At 42.0% G+C, this 18,629-nt stretch overlaps 2 protein-coding genes across 13 annotated transcripts in view; one reads left to right on the top strand and one right to left on the bottom strand.

The window, feature by feature from the left end:
• caska (calcium/calmodulin-dependent serine protein kinase a) overlaps positions 1 to 18,629 on the bottom strand; it is a 146,713-nt gene that overhangs the window by 43,608 nt on the left and 84,476 nt on the right. For all 12 annotated transcript variants that reach the window (XM_061723248.1, XM_061723249.1, XM_061723253.1 and 9 more), the window contains exons 6-8: positions 7,369 to 7,471; positions 4,370 to 4,545; positions 4,000 to 4,122 (exon numbers count right to left, since the gene is read on the bottom strand). In XM_061723248.1, coding sequence (XP_061579232.1) covers positions 4,000 to 4,122; positions 4,370 to 4,545; positions 7,369 to 7,471 — 402 coding nt within the window. The remainder of the gene's footprint in view (positions 1 to 3,999; positions 4,123 to 4,369; positions 4,546 to 7,368; positions 7,472 to 18,629) is intronic.
• gpr34b (G protein-coupled receptor 34b) lies at positions 8,161 to 11,260 on the top strand. Its single transcript, XM_061724370.1, has 3 exons — positions 8,161 to 8,301; positions 9,089 to 9,655; positions 10,671 to 11,260. The coding sequence occupies exons 2-3, from the start codon at positions 9,111 to 9,113 to the stop codon at positions 11,194 to 11,196; spliced, it is 1,071 nt and encodes a 356-aa protein (XP_061580354.1). The 5' UTR covers positions 8,161 to 8,301; positions 9,089 to 9,110; the 3' UTR covers positions 11,197 to 11,260.

Genomic DNA, 18,629 nt, shown 5'->3' with positions numbered 1-18,629 from the left:
TTGTGGCTTTAGGACTTTTACTTTTTTCTCAAATCAGCCCAGAGCTTAGAGAGTGACAGTTTTCTGCCTCGCTTATACAACTGCAGGATAACGACAGATAACCTCTTCAGAAAAGACAAAGTTTCATCTTTTTGGCTTCCTCTAACTCTAAAACCCCTGCCACCTTACAAATTACATCACTGCATTCGGAAAAGACATCCGCCACCAAGAGTGAAAGATTTCCGTTGTCTTTCCGTTTCTGCACAGTGACCGTTCAACGACACCCCAGAATCGCTGAGTCATCCCGGCATAGTGACGGGCTGGCGGCCGTCTCCCCTTATTCATCTGTGTTTCACTATGTAAGGTAGTAAATATACTGAACAATACTTTTAACTACTGTCCTCCTTACAATTTTCCCCTCCCCTTGTCTTCTTCCTCCTCTCTCTCAACCAACCCCTTTTCTTCCTTTCACAACTTTGTGCTTCAGTAAACCAAAATGATTTTTATCTTCCTTATACATCTTAACAACTCTGTTATTTCAACCCTAAGTATTTTAAAAGTTCCTATATTACATATTAAAATGACCACGGGGTAATACAAAGTACACCCAGTTAGGTTTTAATAGATTTAAATCAGCCTTGAGTAAGGCAAGGCAAATTTATTTATATACTGTAGCACAATTCAACACAAGGTATTTCAAAGTGCTTTACATTGACATTAAAAGCGGCAAGACATAATTAGACAGTAAATAAACAAACAAATAAGATTGAATAAGATGATAAGAAAAGAAGTAAAATAATAAAAAGCACAAGCTGTTAAAAATAGGTGCAGTAGAATACAGCAGGTAAGTTTAATTTAGGAGTACACTTCAGTAAACAGTAATGTTTCTAGGCCTGATTTAAAGGATCTACAGTTGCAGCAGACCTCAGGTCTACAGGAAGTTTGTTCCACCGGTGAGGAGCAGAATAACTGAACGCTGCCTCACCTTGCTTGGTTCTGGTTCTTGGGAACCACAACAAACCAGATCCAGATGAAGCTCAGGGGTCTGGGAGCTTCATAGGAACTAACAGATCCAGCATGTATTTTGGTCCAAGACCATTTAGTGCTTTGTAGACCAGCAGTAATAAAAACTCATGTCAGTAGGAGGGATGATGGATGGACGAATAGACCAAAATTACACGACACCCTTCTGTGTCTCACGTGTATCTTGACTGATTCTTTCAGTCAACGCTTGTAGATCCAACAGCTGTTAATCCATAAACTCTGAGACTCTCACACAAACACAGACTTCATTAACCTTCTGGTTTCAGGTGACAATCAGCAGAGACGGAGAGGAAACTGTAATTACAGCAGCATACACATCCGTCTGTCTTCTGTCATTATATCCGTCTCCCTTCAAACGTCTTTGTCTACTATTCCCTTCCTCATCGGCCTCCTACTTTGCTCCATTCTACCACCTTCCTGTCCTTCTCCTGTCCTCTTCGCCTTCCGGTGAATTTCAACTTTTTCACCTTCCTTATACATTTCAAAAATGTGGTTGAAGATCAACACTAACTCAGCTATCAGTCCTTCCTTTTATGGCTTTCAGGAACTATTTGAAGGAAACAAACAAAAGATTTGGCTTAATTCTTCAACTTATCCAGCTCGTCCTCCCGTCCTAAGCCCATCCTCTTCTCCTCAGCAAATACTCCTATTTCCAGTGCCCCCCTCCTGTCTTCACCTCCTCCTTCTCCTCTTCAATTCATCTTAAAAGTTTTCGACTGTCTAGGCCACGTTTTCTCATTTTCCCCACATTTTCACCTGATTGTAGAAGTCCAGCTCTCATTCAGCATCTTAGCATTCAAACCTTCATTTTCAAAAGGAACTTTTTCTATTTTTCCCTGTAGTCTGGCAGAATTCAGTGGGGCATGAGTAAAAACAGGTTGACTGTAGGTGCAAACCTGCATATCCGTCAGCGACAGGATCTATGGAAAGTTTAAAATTCTAAATAAACGAAAAAAAGGAGGTTCCTATGAAAAACATCCCGGAACACCAGCCAGCTGCGTAGCATGATGGTTGTTTTATAAAACTGAGATAAGACAAAGCAGGTTCCAACAAAAACACTTCATACCTTCGTGTTTATACAAAGGTAAATGGGGTTCGCTTTGTGAAAGTTGTTAGAGGAGCTCGGTGTACCAGGCAGAGCAATAATAACGCTAAATCAACAACAGCTCCCCATCTCGTTTATTCCAACTACAGCCGTGGAAAAAGCCCTGGTAATAGACCAACGCCTCAAAAACGGGATAAACGGACCCACCAACTCAAATTAAATGAAAAAAATATTTTATTTCTCAGCAAAAACATGAAATGAGAGTTTAAATCTGCAGCTTTATAAATCACTTTTCCAAGTATTTAAATTGCACTTTACATTTTGTTTAAATTGCAGTTTATGCTTGAAGTCCCACAACAAAACAATGATCTCTTGTGTTGAGCATCTACCCGACGTGCAGAGTTGCTCTAACTCTATGTTGCAACCACGAGATCCACTATCAGCTCTGATCGTAAAACCTGCAGATTCACATGCGCTTTTTCTCAAGCGGCTACTGACGAATCCATCTTCGAAAACCTCCGTGTAAGGGACTTCTCCACACGCTGAAAGCACGCCACTAAACCACCACAACACATTCTTTTAATCAGCATCTTCCACCAGAATAAACAACCACATCTCTATTTTAGCCCGATTGTGGCAAACAGTAACATTTGAGGGAAAATAAATAAAAACACAAAGGCAGAAAAAGGTCGGATGATTTATGATCAGAACCAAAATACACCCGAGCAAACGACAGACCTCCACAAACAGACAACAAACGAGAGGTCTCAGCGCTTGCTGGGAGGTTGTATTATCATTTACTCCTTTCCGATTAGCCGTGTGTTATCTGAGTCGTTGTCAGTGTGTGAGGATGTTGTGGGGGAAGTTTGCTGAAACTGATGCTGCAATATGTGCAGCTGCAGATCTACCCGTGCTTGTGACTGATACTGGGTCAAATGTGTTTAGAAGAAAAGAGGAAATGGGTCGCATATACCATGCAAACGCGGTGGCATTGTGCGTACAAACAACTGGGGTCAAGCTGGCTGCTCATCGAGCAGATCTTATCAGCGCAATCGTTTCACAACGATTTGAAATCGTTGTGAAACAGCTTTTCCTCTACTCATGTCTCCTGTAAAGCTTTAACCCACACTAAACCATGGATGTTATACGCTCACGACTTCCATGAGAGTATATCGATGGATGAAGTCTCGAAACTGAGATCCTTCACAGCGCAGATGCGCAATTCATTCATTCATTCACAGTAGGGCTGGGCGATATATCGAGATTTTAATATATATCGATATATTTTCAAACGCGATATAGTACGAGACAATATCGTTTATATCGATATAGCTTTTTTTTTTTTTTTATGATTTTGATATAGCTTATTTTGTGACAAATTGACTTGAATGTTTTATTTGAGATTTGCACAAATGTTTTGTTATTTGCACAACTGTCAACCTCAGTGGAAAAGTCTGCCTGTTACTGTCTACATTGTATTAATTGCACAGTGTATTTTAATTTAATTGTTATGCAGGAAAGGGATATTTGTTTTATTTTATTCAAGAAGCATTTTTATTCTATATATGCAGGCAGTTTATTTTTATTTCATTTGTTTTATACATTTTGATATTGTGCAGACCTCTGTTAATAAAGGAACCTGTGTGACATTTGGCACGAGGCTTTGTATTAAAACTGACTGTTTTTTTAAGGGTTTGCCTCAGAAAAAAATGAAGCTAACAGATGCTATGCTATAATGCTTTGGGGGAAACCCCAATTATGGCACAGATAAAATATCGATATATATCGAGTATCGCCATTCAGCTAGAAAATATCGAGATATGACTTTTGGTCCATATCGCCCAGCCCTACCCCACAGACGTCAATTGTGCACTGGTTGTCTTAGAAACAAGCATTAATGGAGTGAACGGCACCAGCGTGAGGCGTTTTACCTTCAGCCAGGGGTGGTTCAGAGCCTCGTACACGGTGATCCTCTCAGCCGGGTCCAGCATCAGCATGCGCCTCACCAGGTCCTTGGCGCTCTCCGAGATGTGGCCCCACTGCCGAGGATTCATCTACACACATAAAACGCACGCACTTTACAGGCGTGTACAGGCTTCAGGTCACTCAAACCCACGAGGCCCTTTCAGAATGAAGGATGCAGGATGTCTACTGCATTTATTAATTCTTCCACAAGAACTTTCTCATGGACTTTGGAAAGGTCCTTTCTGTCTACGTTTGGGGTGTTGACCTTTTTAAAAGGTGGGAACTTTTTGTTTGGGTGTACGCTACGCTGCAGTGGTTCTGTGATGAAACCCCAACCTTGTATTTGCCTTTGCAGATGGCTTCAAACAGTCGCTCCTTGGTGCCGTAAAAGGGGAGGCACCCCGAGAGGAGGATGAAGAGGATGACTCCGCAGCCCCACACGTCCACGGGTTTACCGTACGGCTCCCTCTTCACCACCTCTGGAGCCATGAAGTGAGGAGTTCCCACCCGACCTGCCGTCACAAACACAGGCACACCAGTGCAGCTGCAGTGAAAAGTGACATGCAGTGACATGCACGACAATCATCCGCTTCCTTCTCAAGTTCTCATGAATTTTCACGCTCAACAGTAGGAGGAAGAGTTTGGATATGCGTTTCCTCCTTTCAAACGACACTCAAAATTCATTGCAGCCATTCTTGTTCTTTGTATATCCACGATTTGGGTGCAATTTATGAAAGAGGAAACGGACCTCCTCCGTTGCTTTGCTTCCTGACATGAAAACAAAAACAGCTGGAGATTATTTTACACCCGTTGATAAGCAAATTCCTTCAGTTTTACTTGTTTTTGTACTCTTGACAGCCAGTGCTGTTTTTCCTTCACAGAAATTGCCATCTTACTGGGTGAACATTGTTTGTGTTTTTAGTTATAAGCATTCTTCTTGTTCGGCCGCTATGTTGTCCGTGGTAACCGCATGTGACTCATGAATGGCCAGTTTTTTTTTAATAACCTGCAGAAACATCAACCTCTGATGCCACTCGACATTGTTGAAGCTGCGTTCATAGTGGAGTTATTTCTGTTTCTCAACTTAAAGTTTAGTATTATACAGTAATACTGTGTCTCAGTATTTTCACATGATTTGAGGAAAAACAACCTAATTATGGCGTGGACCAACTGAAATCATAGTTTCAAAATGCATGTAAACATCTGAACTATGGGAACTATGGGTAAATGAGGTTTCACGAAGTGTCAATAAAGTTCCTATCCACTTCTATGCAGATGACACAATCTTTGGTCATTATCCTGGTGAAATTGCCAAGTCTTTCAAAGATAGCTTTTATTAAATACAACAGGCCTTTACTAACCTAGTAAACTTAAATACCGAATAAAAAAATAAAGTCTTTCTCACATCATATCAATGTATTGAGTCGAAGGAAGACTTGGTCTTCTGTATAAAAATCCTCCGTAATTTACATCTGCTGCCAAACGTCTGCTGATATGATCCCTTATTTGATTACAGCGATATAATCAACCCTCCTGCATGCAGAGAAACTCTCCAAAACCTGGACACAGAGAGCTTTACTCTCAGGTCAGAACCTAACATTCTTTGGTTCGCTCTTTTCTACAAAACTCTCGGAGGACACTCAGCCTTGTATTCAAACCGAAGGCTGCATCCAGAAACTGCAACCAAGCACAGCGCTCGCTCTTCACAATTTATAAACGCTACAAATCCCCAAAACCAAGTCTTGCTTTAAACAACTGACCTTTTCATTTGCAGAATTAGATAACTGGAAATCAATACCAAGAAGACAGAAATTCGATGCTTTTATCTCTGTCTTAGCTTTTAAAGGCAGGCTAAAGGCAAATCTTTACACTTATAAATGTTTCACCTGAATCTACACCTTCTTACGCTTCTGTGTGTTGTTGTTCTTCGTGCTTTGTTTTCTCCCTCACCCATCAAAGGTTTTTATGGCCTGTATGCGCCAACATTGTAAACAAGAATGAGTTATTGGCTGGTTAAATAAAGGTTAAATAAACAAATGCAGTTGAAATCAAACCTAATCCCTGCATGTACACATTAAACAGAACTGGAACTGGCCTTTGCACTCTGGAATAACCAGAAATATCTGAACTCTAACCAGAGAGCGACATCTTTGAGTTGGTAAATTGATTTCCTGTGCAAGTATACTGTAGTTGTTATTATCATTATTATTCTTATTATCATTATTATCATATATATTAAGACATATATATTGAGACAGAGCAATTTAGAATCACCAATTAACCTAGAATGCATGTTTGTGGACTGTGGGAGGAAGCAGAATGACAATCAGACATTTTGAATTGAGGTTCAGTCATAAAAATCGTAGAAAAAGAACAAATGAAACCAGCGCCGACATAAACGATGGAACCCTCAAATCATTGTTCTGCTGCACATCAAGAAATATTTGTAGCTCTAAACAAAACTTTCACTTTCATTCATTTATTTTAAGTCAATCATGACTAATAATTACTTTAGTCAGTTCCAAGTTATTTCAGTGACCATTGTGGGTCTTCTTTTTTCAACGGAGGGGTAAAAACAACAGCTGGAGCGTGCAGCAGTTCCATGTAACATCTAAATAATTAAAAAAACCCTAATTGTTAGAAGGTTGCAAATTTCCACCAACACGTGTGTGCAGTTTGGGGTTTTCAGGACCACATGCTCGGATACTTGGTGCGACATGCACAAAGCAGAGGAGGGGAAAAAAAGGAATAACTAATTAGATATTACACATATTCTGCAAAAATCTGCAAAATACAAGCATACTTGTTGCAGTGTTAAAGCATGCATCTTTCATTTAATGTAATTTCTATTTTTAGTTGGAGTTGTTGCATTATACATGTTGTGGGGAAAAACCCTCATTTACAACTTCTTTCAACGGTTCCAAGGTTCTGCAGTTGAGTTCTTCTTCCATAAACAATGAAGGATCATAAATGGCGGACTGTCTGCGTGGCGCCTGACTGTACCGAACATCCTCTCGATCCCTCCATCTGTTCCTGCTTCAAGAGCTTCTGGAGAAAAACCCTCATCAGCTTCCGCCTTTTATGGTTATTGAGGAGATTTGTAGACACTTATTTATATTTCATATTCATAGGAACATAATCAGGGAATAAATCAGCACGCTTGTGTTTGGAGTACCAGCGTCTGCTGAGGATGAGATCCTCCCGCTTCTTCTCTGGCTCAAACAAAGTTAATCACGGAGGATAATACTCTGAAATGCTTCATGACAGTTTGTGTCTTTTACCGGAGAAACTCTCAGGTGTGAGTTCAGTGTCTGTGGACGGGGTGTTTTCTGTACCTCCTGCCACCAGGCCAGACTCCCCGAGCTGGATCGCCACTCCAAACCCGCCCAACTTCACCGGCGCAGAGTTCTCCTTGGAGGCCAGCAGCACGCAGTGAGGCTGAGAACGAGAGTCGAGAACAGGCCGGTCAATTTAGGTCATTAAACAGCGACATCTTCCTATAAATAATAACAAAGATGAAAACAAAAGATAAAATGTGTGGGAAATGCCTGAACCATCACTCTCACACACACACACACACACATGTTCACAGCCGCAGCACCACATCTGTGAAGTGCTGTTGTAATCTCAATCTGTAACTTCAGTTAAGATTTCTCTGACTTCACAGGAAAGAGCCACAAAGAACAAGAAAAACAAACTCTGACGCAATGCAGATCAAATACACGTGAAGATTTAGCATTGATGAAATATCGGGTAATCCTGCAGTTCCCGAAACATGCATCCTTATCAGCTTCCAGGGATCAACCACGACTTTCCTGCTTTGACGTGACTTCACTTTCCTTTGAACACCTTCACTTTCACACGCAGCTCCAACTTTGGTGGGAGGAGGGGATGGATCCATTTAGGTTGCAGCGCCATGCCTCAGCGGCCCCCAATGTGCCTTCAGAAGGAACTTCACGTGGAAGCTGTGGTGGTGCACAGCCGCGGAGAGGAAGGTGTTATCACCGCACCACGACGCACTGGTTTGCATTTCACAATTTTCTCCGCCTTCTTTTGAGAGCACAGTTGGGGAGGGCTGCTTAAAACAGCAGGGGAACCAGAGCAGTGCACTCTCTGCAGGACTCTCGCCATGCCGTGTCTTTATATTTGCTCAGTACCGACCGCTGCAGGAGGCTGAATGAGCGCACAGGAGAGGATCCCAGTTTGGATATTTGGTTCCCCCAGTTTTCTCAGTCTACCGGAGCGACGAAGAGAGCAGGAGACTAAGTGTGAGTTGTTTTGAGTTGAGAGCTTTCTTATCCTTTCATTGTTTTTTTATTTTTCTCTTACTGATCCCTTGATATAGACTCAAGGCTGCGATCTGACTAAGCCACGATTCTTAACTTTTCAATGGTTTAAATAAAAAAGAAAAGATGCAAAGATAACGGACAATGATGGGAGACGAGACCACAAGTGCTGTGCAGCTCTGAATGTGACACTGTCTGTTTTTATCGTGTGTCGTTTCCTCTAAGCCAGGGGTCAGCAACCCGCTCTAGAGCCGCATCTTTAGCGCTACCCTAGTGGCTCCTGGAGCTTGTTTGACCTTTTTTTTCCTTCTTTTTTCTTCTTTTTTTTCTTTTCCTTCTTTTTTCTTCCTTTTTCCTTTCCTTTTTAATCTCGACATTTCGACTTTTTTCTCAACATTTCGACTTTTTTCTCGAGATTGTACTTCAACATTAATCTTGACATTTTGACTTTTTTCTCGAAATTTTGACTATTTCCTCAACATTTCTACTTTTTTCTTGACATTTCGCCTTTCGCCTTCATTCTAAGGCTTATACAAGACTTTTCATTTTTTGCGGCTCCAGACATATTTGTTTTTTGTGTTTTTGGTCCAATATGGCTCTTTCAACATTTTGGGTTGCCGACCTCTGATCTAAGCTGATGTCATTAGTGAGCTAAAAGTTTTATTCTGACAAAGTGAAGCCTTGACACAGAGGTGGATATCAGCGTAACAGAGCTGTCCTGCAGCACAGCCGACATTCCTCTCATTTATTCCCTCTCTTCTGCTGGCAGAACCGAGGACTGAAGACCCAGCATGACATTAGTCAACGCTACCTCAACCGCCACAAACAGTGGGAATCTCTCGAGTGTGACAGTCAACCAAGAGGTCATCTGTAGGGACGATGGAAACCTCCGGGTCCCGCTGGCCACGTTTTACACGCTGATCTTCCTCCCGGGTCTGGCGGGGAACCTGCTGGCGCTGTACGTCTTCTTCTGCGTCCACTCCAAGAAGAACTCGGTGCGAGTGTTTCTCATAAACATCGCCTTTGCAGACCTGCTGCTGTTGGTCTGCCTGCCGTTCAGGATCTCCTACCACATCCAGGGAAACGTCTGGAAGCTAGGCCCCTACCTGTGCAATATTGTGGGCACCCTCTTCTACATGAACATGTACATCAGCATCGTTCTGCTGGGGATGATCAGCGTGGACCGCTACTTGAAGATTAACCACAGCGGAGGGACGCGGAGGAGGGTCCTGTCCACGCAGCGCAGCACGCTGCTCTGCGCCGCCATCTGGATTGTGTCCTTTGCTCTCTCGTTACCGTTGATGATGTTGAACAGCACAGAGGAGTCGTCAGAGAGGTTCGTGATGACGTTCAAACTTTCATACTTAGCATTCCTGATGTGGCTGAAAAACCCAGAATTGTTTTTCTCGGGGGTTACGTTCCTAGAGGAACCCGTGATAGGTGAAATCCGTGAAGTAGTAACCTTTAGTTTTTTTACAATAATTATACAAGGCTTCAAATCGCGGAGATCAGCACCGCCCCACCGCGACCCGAGTAATTGGATTTGAATGGGAGAAAATGAAAAATGATTATGAAAAAAAATATGATAAGTACAGTAGGACAAATTATGACTGGGGCGTATTTCCCTGCTCTTCTGATGCTGCTGCATTCTGACTCTCTCTGTAGCGTCTTTTTCTTCTTAAGCCCGCGAAAAAACACACCTGCACCAGGTGTTTTTTTTTAGAGAAGAACATAGTTATGGATAGTTGTCGCTTTTTTCTCTTCTGAGCAAAAAGATTCTTATAAACCAACATAACACCATCGATTATATTTGAGACTGTAATGAACGATTCATCAAAGGCTCCCGTTCTTGAGCTGCTGCTGAAGCTCATTGGCCGTTCTCAGCTTGTTGCTAAGCGACCAATGTTATTGACACAGGAAGTGAAGAAGCGCGGAGACTGTTTAGCCAATCAGAATGCAGAACATGATGCACTGGGTCTTGTTCAGCAAATAGATTGCTGAACAGGACCTAGTTCTTGTGAAAGACTGAACTGAGCATGTCTGTTGTAAATAGAGATTTTTATATCATACATACAAGCCCAAGACTATTTATTGTTTTTCTATCCTTTTATTCCACGTACTGTTTTTATGTAGATTATTCATGCACTATGCACTTTTTTATGTCTATCTTTTAACTGCAAATGATGAGCCTGCACAAACAAGTTTTTTACCCATGTTACTGAGTAATATGATGTGACAATAAAGATTGATTGATTGATTGACAATGCAAATCCGTGAAGCAGCGAGATGTGAAAAGTGAACGGCGTTATAGCGAGGGATTACTGTAACGTAAACTTGTTTGGTGTTTCCAGGTGTTTCCACTACAAGACCCTCACAGACATGAAGTGGAAAGCCTACATCAACATCTTGGTGCTGGTGGTCTTCTGGCTGGCGTTCATCTCTCTGATGGTTTCCTACGGGAAGATCGCCCTGAAGCTCCGCAGGAGATCCCAGGAGAAGCCGGATCTTCCCAACGCATCCCGCTACGCTCAGACGGCCAGGAAGTCCTTCTTCATCCTCTTCCTCTTCACCTTGTGTTTCGTGCCCTACCACGTCCTCCGGGCGTTCTACATATACAGCCAGATCACAGACACGGGCTCCTGCCTGTGGAGGGACGCGGTGGACAAGGCCAACGAGGTGGCCTTGCTGTTTTCCGCCCTCAACAGCTGCTTGGACCCCGTCATATACTTCATGCTCTCCTCCTCAGTGAGGAAGGAGGTGAAGCGCGTGGTGAGCAGGTTGTTTTGTGAGAAAGACGTGAGGAGAATCAGCGGGAGCAGCTCCAGCGCTGACGTGCCATGGGACAACCGAGAGATGGCAGTCGCATGTCGACTTTGATTGCTACTCCAAGGAGGGGGCGGCGTCTGAACTCATCACTGAACATGGTGCGAGTTGTGTGGCAGAAGAAGCAGATGCTGAGGAAATACTGTGACACAAAGACATACAGGGTTTGCTCTTACAGACTTCTGAATTCAGATCCGTTTGCGGGCCCTAAACCCTCCGTATCCAAACATATCTGGACTTCCAGTACTACCGTGAGGATCCTCGGCGTCATTTAAAGTCATTAACACCCTTTTAGAGCAGCCCTCTGCCTATTGATGTTTTTGGTAACCTGATCCATGCATTAATCACGTCTCGGATTGATTAATGCTGTGCCTTTTCAGATGGGTGTCTACATAACACCTTGAAAATCACTCAATCGATCCAAAACACTGCAGACAGAATACCGACTATGACCGGTACTGTCGAGACAGGTCATATCCTTAGTCATGTCAACACTCCTCCACTGGCTGTCTTTTAAAAGTCAGAATAATATTTAATCTCATCAAGCCAAGCTCCTTTAAATATGAACGCTCAACCCTCTGAGTGCAGGCTTATTTATTTCAGAGATCAAAAATGGGAGGCGGTGTCTTTCGTTTGAGGTTTCTCTGCAGTGGAAACCTCAACCCTCCCCCCAATGCTCTTAACCCTTTGCAGACCAAGTGACCAGCCTTTCAAATAAAAGTGACAATGTTAAAAGTGGTCGTTTAATATTCTCCAATAACCTTCTGGAGGTGAAAGTTCAAGTATTTTACTGACTGAACTACAGTATAAAGGGTTAATAGGCTTGAAGCATATACCTTTGAAATAACATATTTAACGTGTTTTTCAAGGAGTTTGCTTTTGTCTTTTTTTTTTGCATATTTGATTGTATTGCCATTAATGCTAATATTTCACTGCCATTTGCCACTTGCTTGTATTAGTTCTGCTGGTCTTTCACTGTTATTGGTTTATTTCAATTTTGAACACTTTTGCTTCTAGTGTGATATAGCACTCAAGGCAAGGTGAGGCAAGGCGACTTGTTTAGCACATTTCATGTACAAGACAGTTCAAGACAGTTACATAAAATGATAAAAAAAGAATGCATTCAAAAGTAAAAGAGTATAAAACCAGAAAGAAAAGACCAACAGACATAAAGGTTGCAGTGCATTATGGTGGATAACTGAAATGCAGCAGTAAATAAAAAGCTTTTCAACTTTGACTTATAGCAAGTTTCCGCAGCTCTGATGCATTCTGGGAGTTGCTGCACAGGTGAGGAGTATAAAAACTGAGCGCTGCCTCGCCGTGTTTGGTTCAGCTCAGCTCGGGGGAACCGGCGGGGCTGCGGGGCAGGTGAGGAAATGGTTTACAGCAGCTCAGCAATTAGATGAGAGAATGCACCCACAGCGTGAGTGAAGCCATGCACATCCTGAAACACACAACCCTGGGAGGCCAAACCAAGCCCATTCGGATGGAGCTCACACGTCCAGCGTGTAAACAGGAAGGTGGCGGCGCGCCAGTGTTTTTTCAGTACCGTCATCATCGGCAGACACACTAAAAAACATGGTCTGGGATGATTTAACTAAAACTGTGTTTCAGTAGTCTAAACGTTCAGGTGACGACTACACTGAGATGAAAATATGGATGGATTTAAAAAAAAAAAAAAAAAAAAAACACTCCCTCACAGCTTCTTCATGTGTGAAAAGCGTCTGGTTTTGTTTTATTTGAGGTCATTTACATGCGTCACCCTTTTTTAATAAATGAGAATTAAAACAGTTCTGTGTTTATCATGATGCTCTGACAACGCGCCCCACGGCTCTGCTTCACAGCTGGAACAGCAGCGCCTCCTTCAGGCCCGTTAAAGATAAACGGCTTTAAGAAACATTTGCACTGAATTGTGTCTCACTTCTGTATATAAGAAAAAAAAAATCTCAACCTCATAAAGAGAAGTGGAAGCACTAATTTGTATGTCTACGAAAGAAAAAAGCCCTCAGAAGAGACGAGATAAAGCAGCTTTGTTTCTATTTTTTAAGAAAAGAAGCAAAACTAAATCCCGGCGGAGAAGTGGAAGAACAACTGATGAAAATAAAACGGTGCAGAGCATCACAGCTGACATTCTGCACATTTCAAACAAGCATGTATATGGAAGCACAGTGCGTCAGCCCTCACCACACGCACCGTACATGCGTTTGGTGCTCAGGAAGTTGAAACCGTCTCAAAATAAGCGAGAGCGATGTTTAAACTAAAGATAACCCCAGTCACATCTCTTTTACCATAAGAGCTTGGTCTGATGACGGGAAGGAGGAAGCTGCAGAGCTCTGTTAAAGGGAGGGCTTTGACGATTCATCTGCTCATTTTTATTTGGACAGAAGGACCTCATCGGAGCTGCCGCCAGTGGTATGTACAACATACAAACACTTCTGACTTAAAATGTCCTAAAACTATTATGTTTCTAGGGAACTGACTGGTATGCAGTTGTCAATGTTTGAAGTAGATCAAAACATTTCATTAAATCTGTCCTAAGACTACAACGGACATTGTTAAAAATACTCTCATAACATAAAAGACATCAAAGAGACATTTGATCCACTTCCCATGTTGACTACTGTAAAATGTTTCCATTATTTGTCCAAAAAACTGAATAAGCCTTCTTTTAGTTCTGAGGTTTTGTGCATCAGAACATTTAAAATAAGTCCTTATCTAAGATCAACGCTGATGTCTTTCCTCTTTAGCATTGTGTTAAAATACACCTGAAACGTTCCAGACCAGCAAACTGACAAAACAGACGTTATTAAAGGTGCAGGCGCTCGACGATGCTCAGCTAATCAAGTGTGTTTAATTAGCAGCTGTTATGTTGTCTCTAATCCACTAAGGAAGATGTAAAGGCGTGCTTAGGTTTGTATACACTGCTTCTGCACTTTGGTTTAGTCTTTCTTAAATCAATAGTGACACACAGTAATATGTAATATGTTGCTGTGCATCTGAGGTTGTAATTCCCAAATTTTCCAGTTATTTTCTCGCAAAAATCTCTTGAGGATCAGTGAATGAGAACAGATGAAAGGTGATTTTCTGGAGCATTTAATAAAAGTGTGTATGTGCGCGTTGGATATGTTTGAGTATTGATATCAATAGAACAGCGTGATTAAAGTTTTATATATTAAAAAAAAGTCCTTTTTTCAGGGTATAAGTTTTGCAGTTTACTGGCTCTGCTGGACTTTGAATGGATCCAACCTTGTGGTTGCAGAGAGAGAATCTTCTTCAAATAATCCTGCTTCAAAGTACACGATAAAATAAAACAAATAGCCACACATTCTCCTCCGAGTTCATGTGTCAAGACGGCTTTTTAAAATGAGTACTGAGTACTGAGAAAATGAGAGGCAGCAAAGTTGACATTGCAACATAAACCAGGATGACGAACGGAATAAGTTAAAGGAGAAGTGGCAACGCAGGCACCGAGCAACAAAACAACAGGTTACACATTCACACAGCGATACCATCACACCTTCAGTGTTAAACGCTCGCTGAAGATTCTAGTCAAGGAGGGAAACAATGTTTGTACTGTCATTTTTAGCTCTACAAAGATAACATGTGGGTATCTTACAAGCGTAGTTATGATTGGTTCTTTTCACACTGCCCACCAAGATCTGATTAATAGGGGGTCATTTAGAAGTACAAGTCAAATGGTCATTTTTAGTCAATTTCCTGTTTACTTCAAGATAAATTAAGCAGATAAAAGGTCAAGGAATACTCTGGAAAAGGTCAGCGTATCATCTTCACCAACTACAATTAAGAGATACTTAAAATAAGGTGCAAACCACTTACAGCCTTCAAGAACAGGGAATAAACAGATCAGACTTTGGCAGAAAACATCTATAAAAGCGTCTTGAATCTGATATTTTGGACAGATGAAACCAAGATAAAGTTGTTTCAGAGTAGGGCTGGGCGATATATCGAGATTTTAATATATATCGATATATTTTCAAACGCGATATGTTACGAGACAATAACGTTTATATCGAGAAAAAAAAAAATGTTTATGATTTTGATATAGCTTATTTTGTGACAAATTAACTTGAATGTTTTATTTGAGATTTGCACAAATGTTTTGTTATTTGCACAACTGTCAACCTCAGTGGAAAAGTCTGCCTGTTACTGTCTACATTGTATTAATTGCACAGTGTATTTTAATTTAATTGTTATCAGAATCAGAATCAGCTTTATTGGCCAGGTTCGAACATTGTCCAACAAGGAATTTGACTCCGGTAGATTCGCTCTCTATGGTATTAAAGGTAAAACAATCTCCTTCGAGCCGGATGCAGGAAAGGGATATTTGTTTTATTTTATTCAAGAAGCATTTTTATTCTCTATATGCAGGCAGTTTATTTTTATTTCATTTGTTTTATACATTTTGATATTGTGCAGACCTCTGTTAATAAAGGTACCTGTGTGACATTTGGCCCGAGGCTTTGTATTAAAACTGACTGTTTTTTTAAGGGTTTGCCTCAGAAAAAATGAAGCTAACAGAGATGCTATGCTATAATGCTTTGGGGGAAACCCCAATTATGGCACAGAAAAAATATCGATATATATCGAGTATCGCGATTCAGCTAGAAAATATCCAGATATGACTTTTGGTCCATATCGCCCAGCTCTATTTCAGAGTGATGGGAATAGTGTAGTGCAGAAATGTAAAGCAACAGCTTGTGAAGCAAAGCCGACCCCGTCACGTATCAGACGCAAGGCAGTGTTACGGTCTGGGTGTATGTGGCCGGGGTGGGACAGGTTCACCGGTGTTTATTGATGAGATGGCTGACGGAGGCAGTGAGGGGGAATCTGGGTTGTGTGGGCGTCTACTCTGCTCATACTCAGCCAAATGCTATTAGAGGAGCACTTCACGGTGCAGATGGATAATGCCTCTAAACATGCTGCAAAGGCAACTCAAGACTGGTTGAAAAGTGGAATAATCTTCAGTGTGTGGGGGGGGGGTCTCAACCCACCAGATCAGGGTTTTCAGACCTTCAGTCACATCTTCATCCGTCTGTCCATGGAGGAGACTCTCAATCTGTGATGTCCATGGGCTTTAGGGGCTAACGGACTTCACAGGGTTTTCATCAAAGTATTAAATGTTGTGGTTGTATTTACAATACATCACTTTTACAAATGCTCAAATACTTTATTATATTATTAAATTACAATAATTAATCAACCTTCTGGGTCCAAACTGATTTGCAAAAATCGACAAAAATTATAAAAATTGTTGCCAACAAATTTAATTGTCGACTATTGTAGCCATAAAAAAATGTACAGAGAGACATCGCCTTACTTTCTCTCTCTGCTGAGTTGCATATGAGCAACAGAGTATAGCGCCAGGTGTTTTGAAGTGTCGCTGTCTTTAATTTACAATTAGCATAATTGAAACAACTTCATGCTAAATTTAAAAGCTGAGGGCTAAATAAGAGCCATTTCATAAATATGAGACTCATAATCCGATTAGTCGACTTTGAATACAGGATTGAATCTGACAGGTTCCAGTTTGTTCATGTACATGAGGTTTCTTCAGAACAGTCAAGGGTCTGTTATGGTGTTCCGCAGGGTTCAGTGCTAGGGCCAATCTTGTTCAGTTTATACATGCAGCCGTTGGGAAGTATAATCCAGAATCACGGCATACACTTTCATTGTTATGCTGATGATACGCAGCTCTACTTGTCTATGAAGCCGGATGAAACAGAACCGTTAGTTAAACTTCAGGCATGTCTTAGGGACATCAAGGACTGGATGTCCAGAAATTTCCTGCTTCTAAATTCAGATAAAACAGAGGTTATCATTCTTGGTCCAGAGCATCTTAGGAAGGGATTAGATGGTGTTGCGATGGCTTCCAGTGCAACTGTGAGAAATCTTGGTGTTATTTTCGATCAGGATTTGTCGTTTAAACCATATGTCAATCAGGTTTGTAAAATAGCCTTTTTCCATCTCCGTAATATTGCAAAGATTAGGAAAATCCTCTCACAGAGTGATGCAGAAAAACTAGTTCATGCGTTTGTATCTTCTAGATTAGATTACTGTAATGTGTTGTTAGCAGGATGTCCAAGTAATTTGCTGAATAGGCTCCAGCTGATCCAAAATGCAGCAGCACGAGTACTGACAGGAATTAGCAGGAGAGACCACGTCTCTCCAGTGTTAGCGTCGCTCCATTGGCTACCTGTAAAATTCAGAATCCAATTTAAAATATTATTACTTGCGTATAAAGCCCAAAACGGCTTAGCTCCGCATTATTTGCAAGACCTGATAGTGCCTTATGTTCCTGTCAGAGCTCTCCGTTCTCAGAGTGCAGGTTTACTCGTAGTTCCTAGAGTATCTAAATGTAGATTTGGAGGGCGGGCGTTCTGCTATCAGGCACCACTACTATGGAACCAACTTCCAATCTGGGTTAAGGAGGCTGACACCACCTCCACCTTTAAAACTAAACTTAAAACATTTCTGTTTAGTAAAGCCTATAGTTAGTGTTTAGTAAACCTCTAGCTGGTGTTGGTAAATCTCTAGGTAGTGTAAACTTTAGTGTGTCAGAGTCGCTCCTGTGGTTTCTTGTGCTGGCCCCCCCTTCTCCTCCCTTTTCTCTCTTTTGTCCATGTTGCAGCATCCTTTGCCGGACACCGGAACCTGCAGGTGGTCGTGGGTGGCTTGTAGCTTGCATTACGGAGCACAAGTCTTTCCCCGACCCTGCACCCCAACCTGGGACTTGCTGATTGGGCCGGAGCTTCGGGAGCTGCGTGCTGGCCTGCGGTCCCCACCCCTGGTCATCCCGTTGCTGGCCCCCCCTTCTCCTCCCTTTTCTCTCTTTTGTCCTGCAGGTGGTCGTGGGTGGCTTGTAGCTTGCATTACGGAGCACAAGTCTTTTCCTGACCCTGCACCCAAACCTGGGACTTGCTGATTGGGCCGGAGCTTCGGGAGCTGCGTGCTGGCCTGCGGTCCCCACCCCCGGTCATCCCGTTGCTGCTTCCACCTGCCTACTGTGCTGTTGCCGTCCCTGACCCACCAGTCTGGCCCTCGGCAGGAGGGTCCCCCCTGATGAGCCTGGTCCTGCTCAAGGTTTCTTCCCTCCTAAAGGGGAGTTTTTCCTTGCCACTGTTTGGCTTAAGGTTTTTCTCCCACTAGGGGAGTTTTTACCTGCCATTGTTTATGTAATAACTGCTCGGGGGTCATGTTCTGGGTATGGGTCTCTGTAAAGCGTCTAGAGACAACTCTGTTGTATTAGACGCTATATAAATAAAATTGAAAATTGAAAATTGAAAAATAGTCGATGACTAATCAACTCTCAGAAGAGTCATGAGTCATAAGTTAAAATTTCTGATGTCAGAATGATTAACTTCTTGGAATATAAAAGATGTATATTTTACAAAATATTGACCATAAAGCTTTTAACTGTCATTGACCCATAACTTTGAAACAGTCAGAACAACAGCCAGCAACTTTAT

The sequence above is a fragment of the Cololabis saira genome, chromosome 6, assembly GCF_033807715.1.
Source record: "Cololabis saira isolate AMF1-May2022 chromosome 6, fColSai1.1, whole genome shotgun sequence".
NCBI lineage: Eukaryota > Metazoa > Chordata > Actinopteri > Beloniformes > Belonidae > Cololabis > Cololabis saira.
The sequence above is the reverse complement of the archived record's forward strand: the minus strand, read 5'-3'. Positions and strand labels throughout refer to the sequence as shown.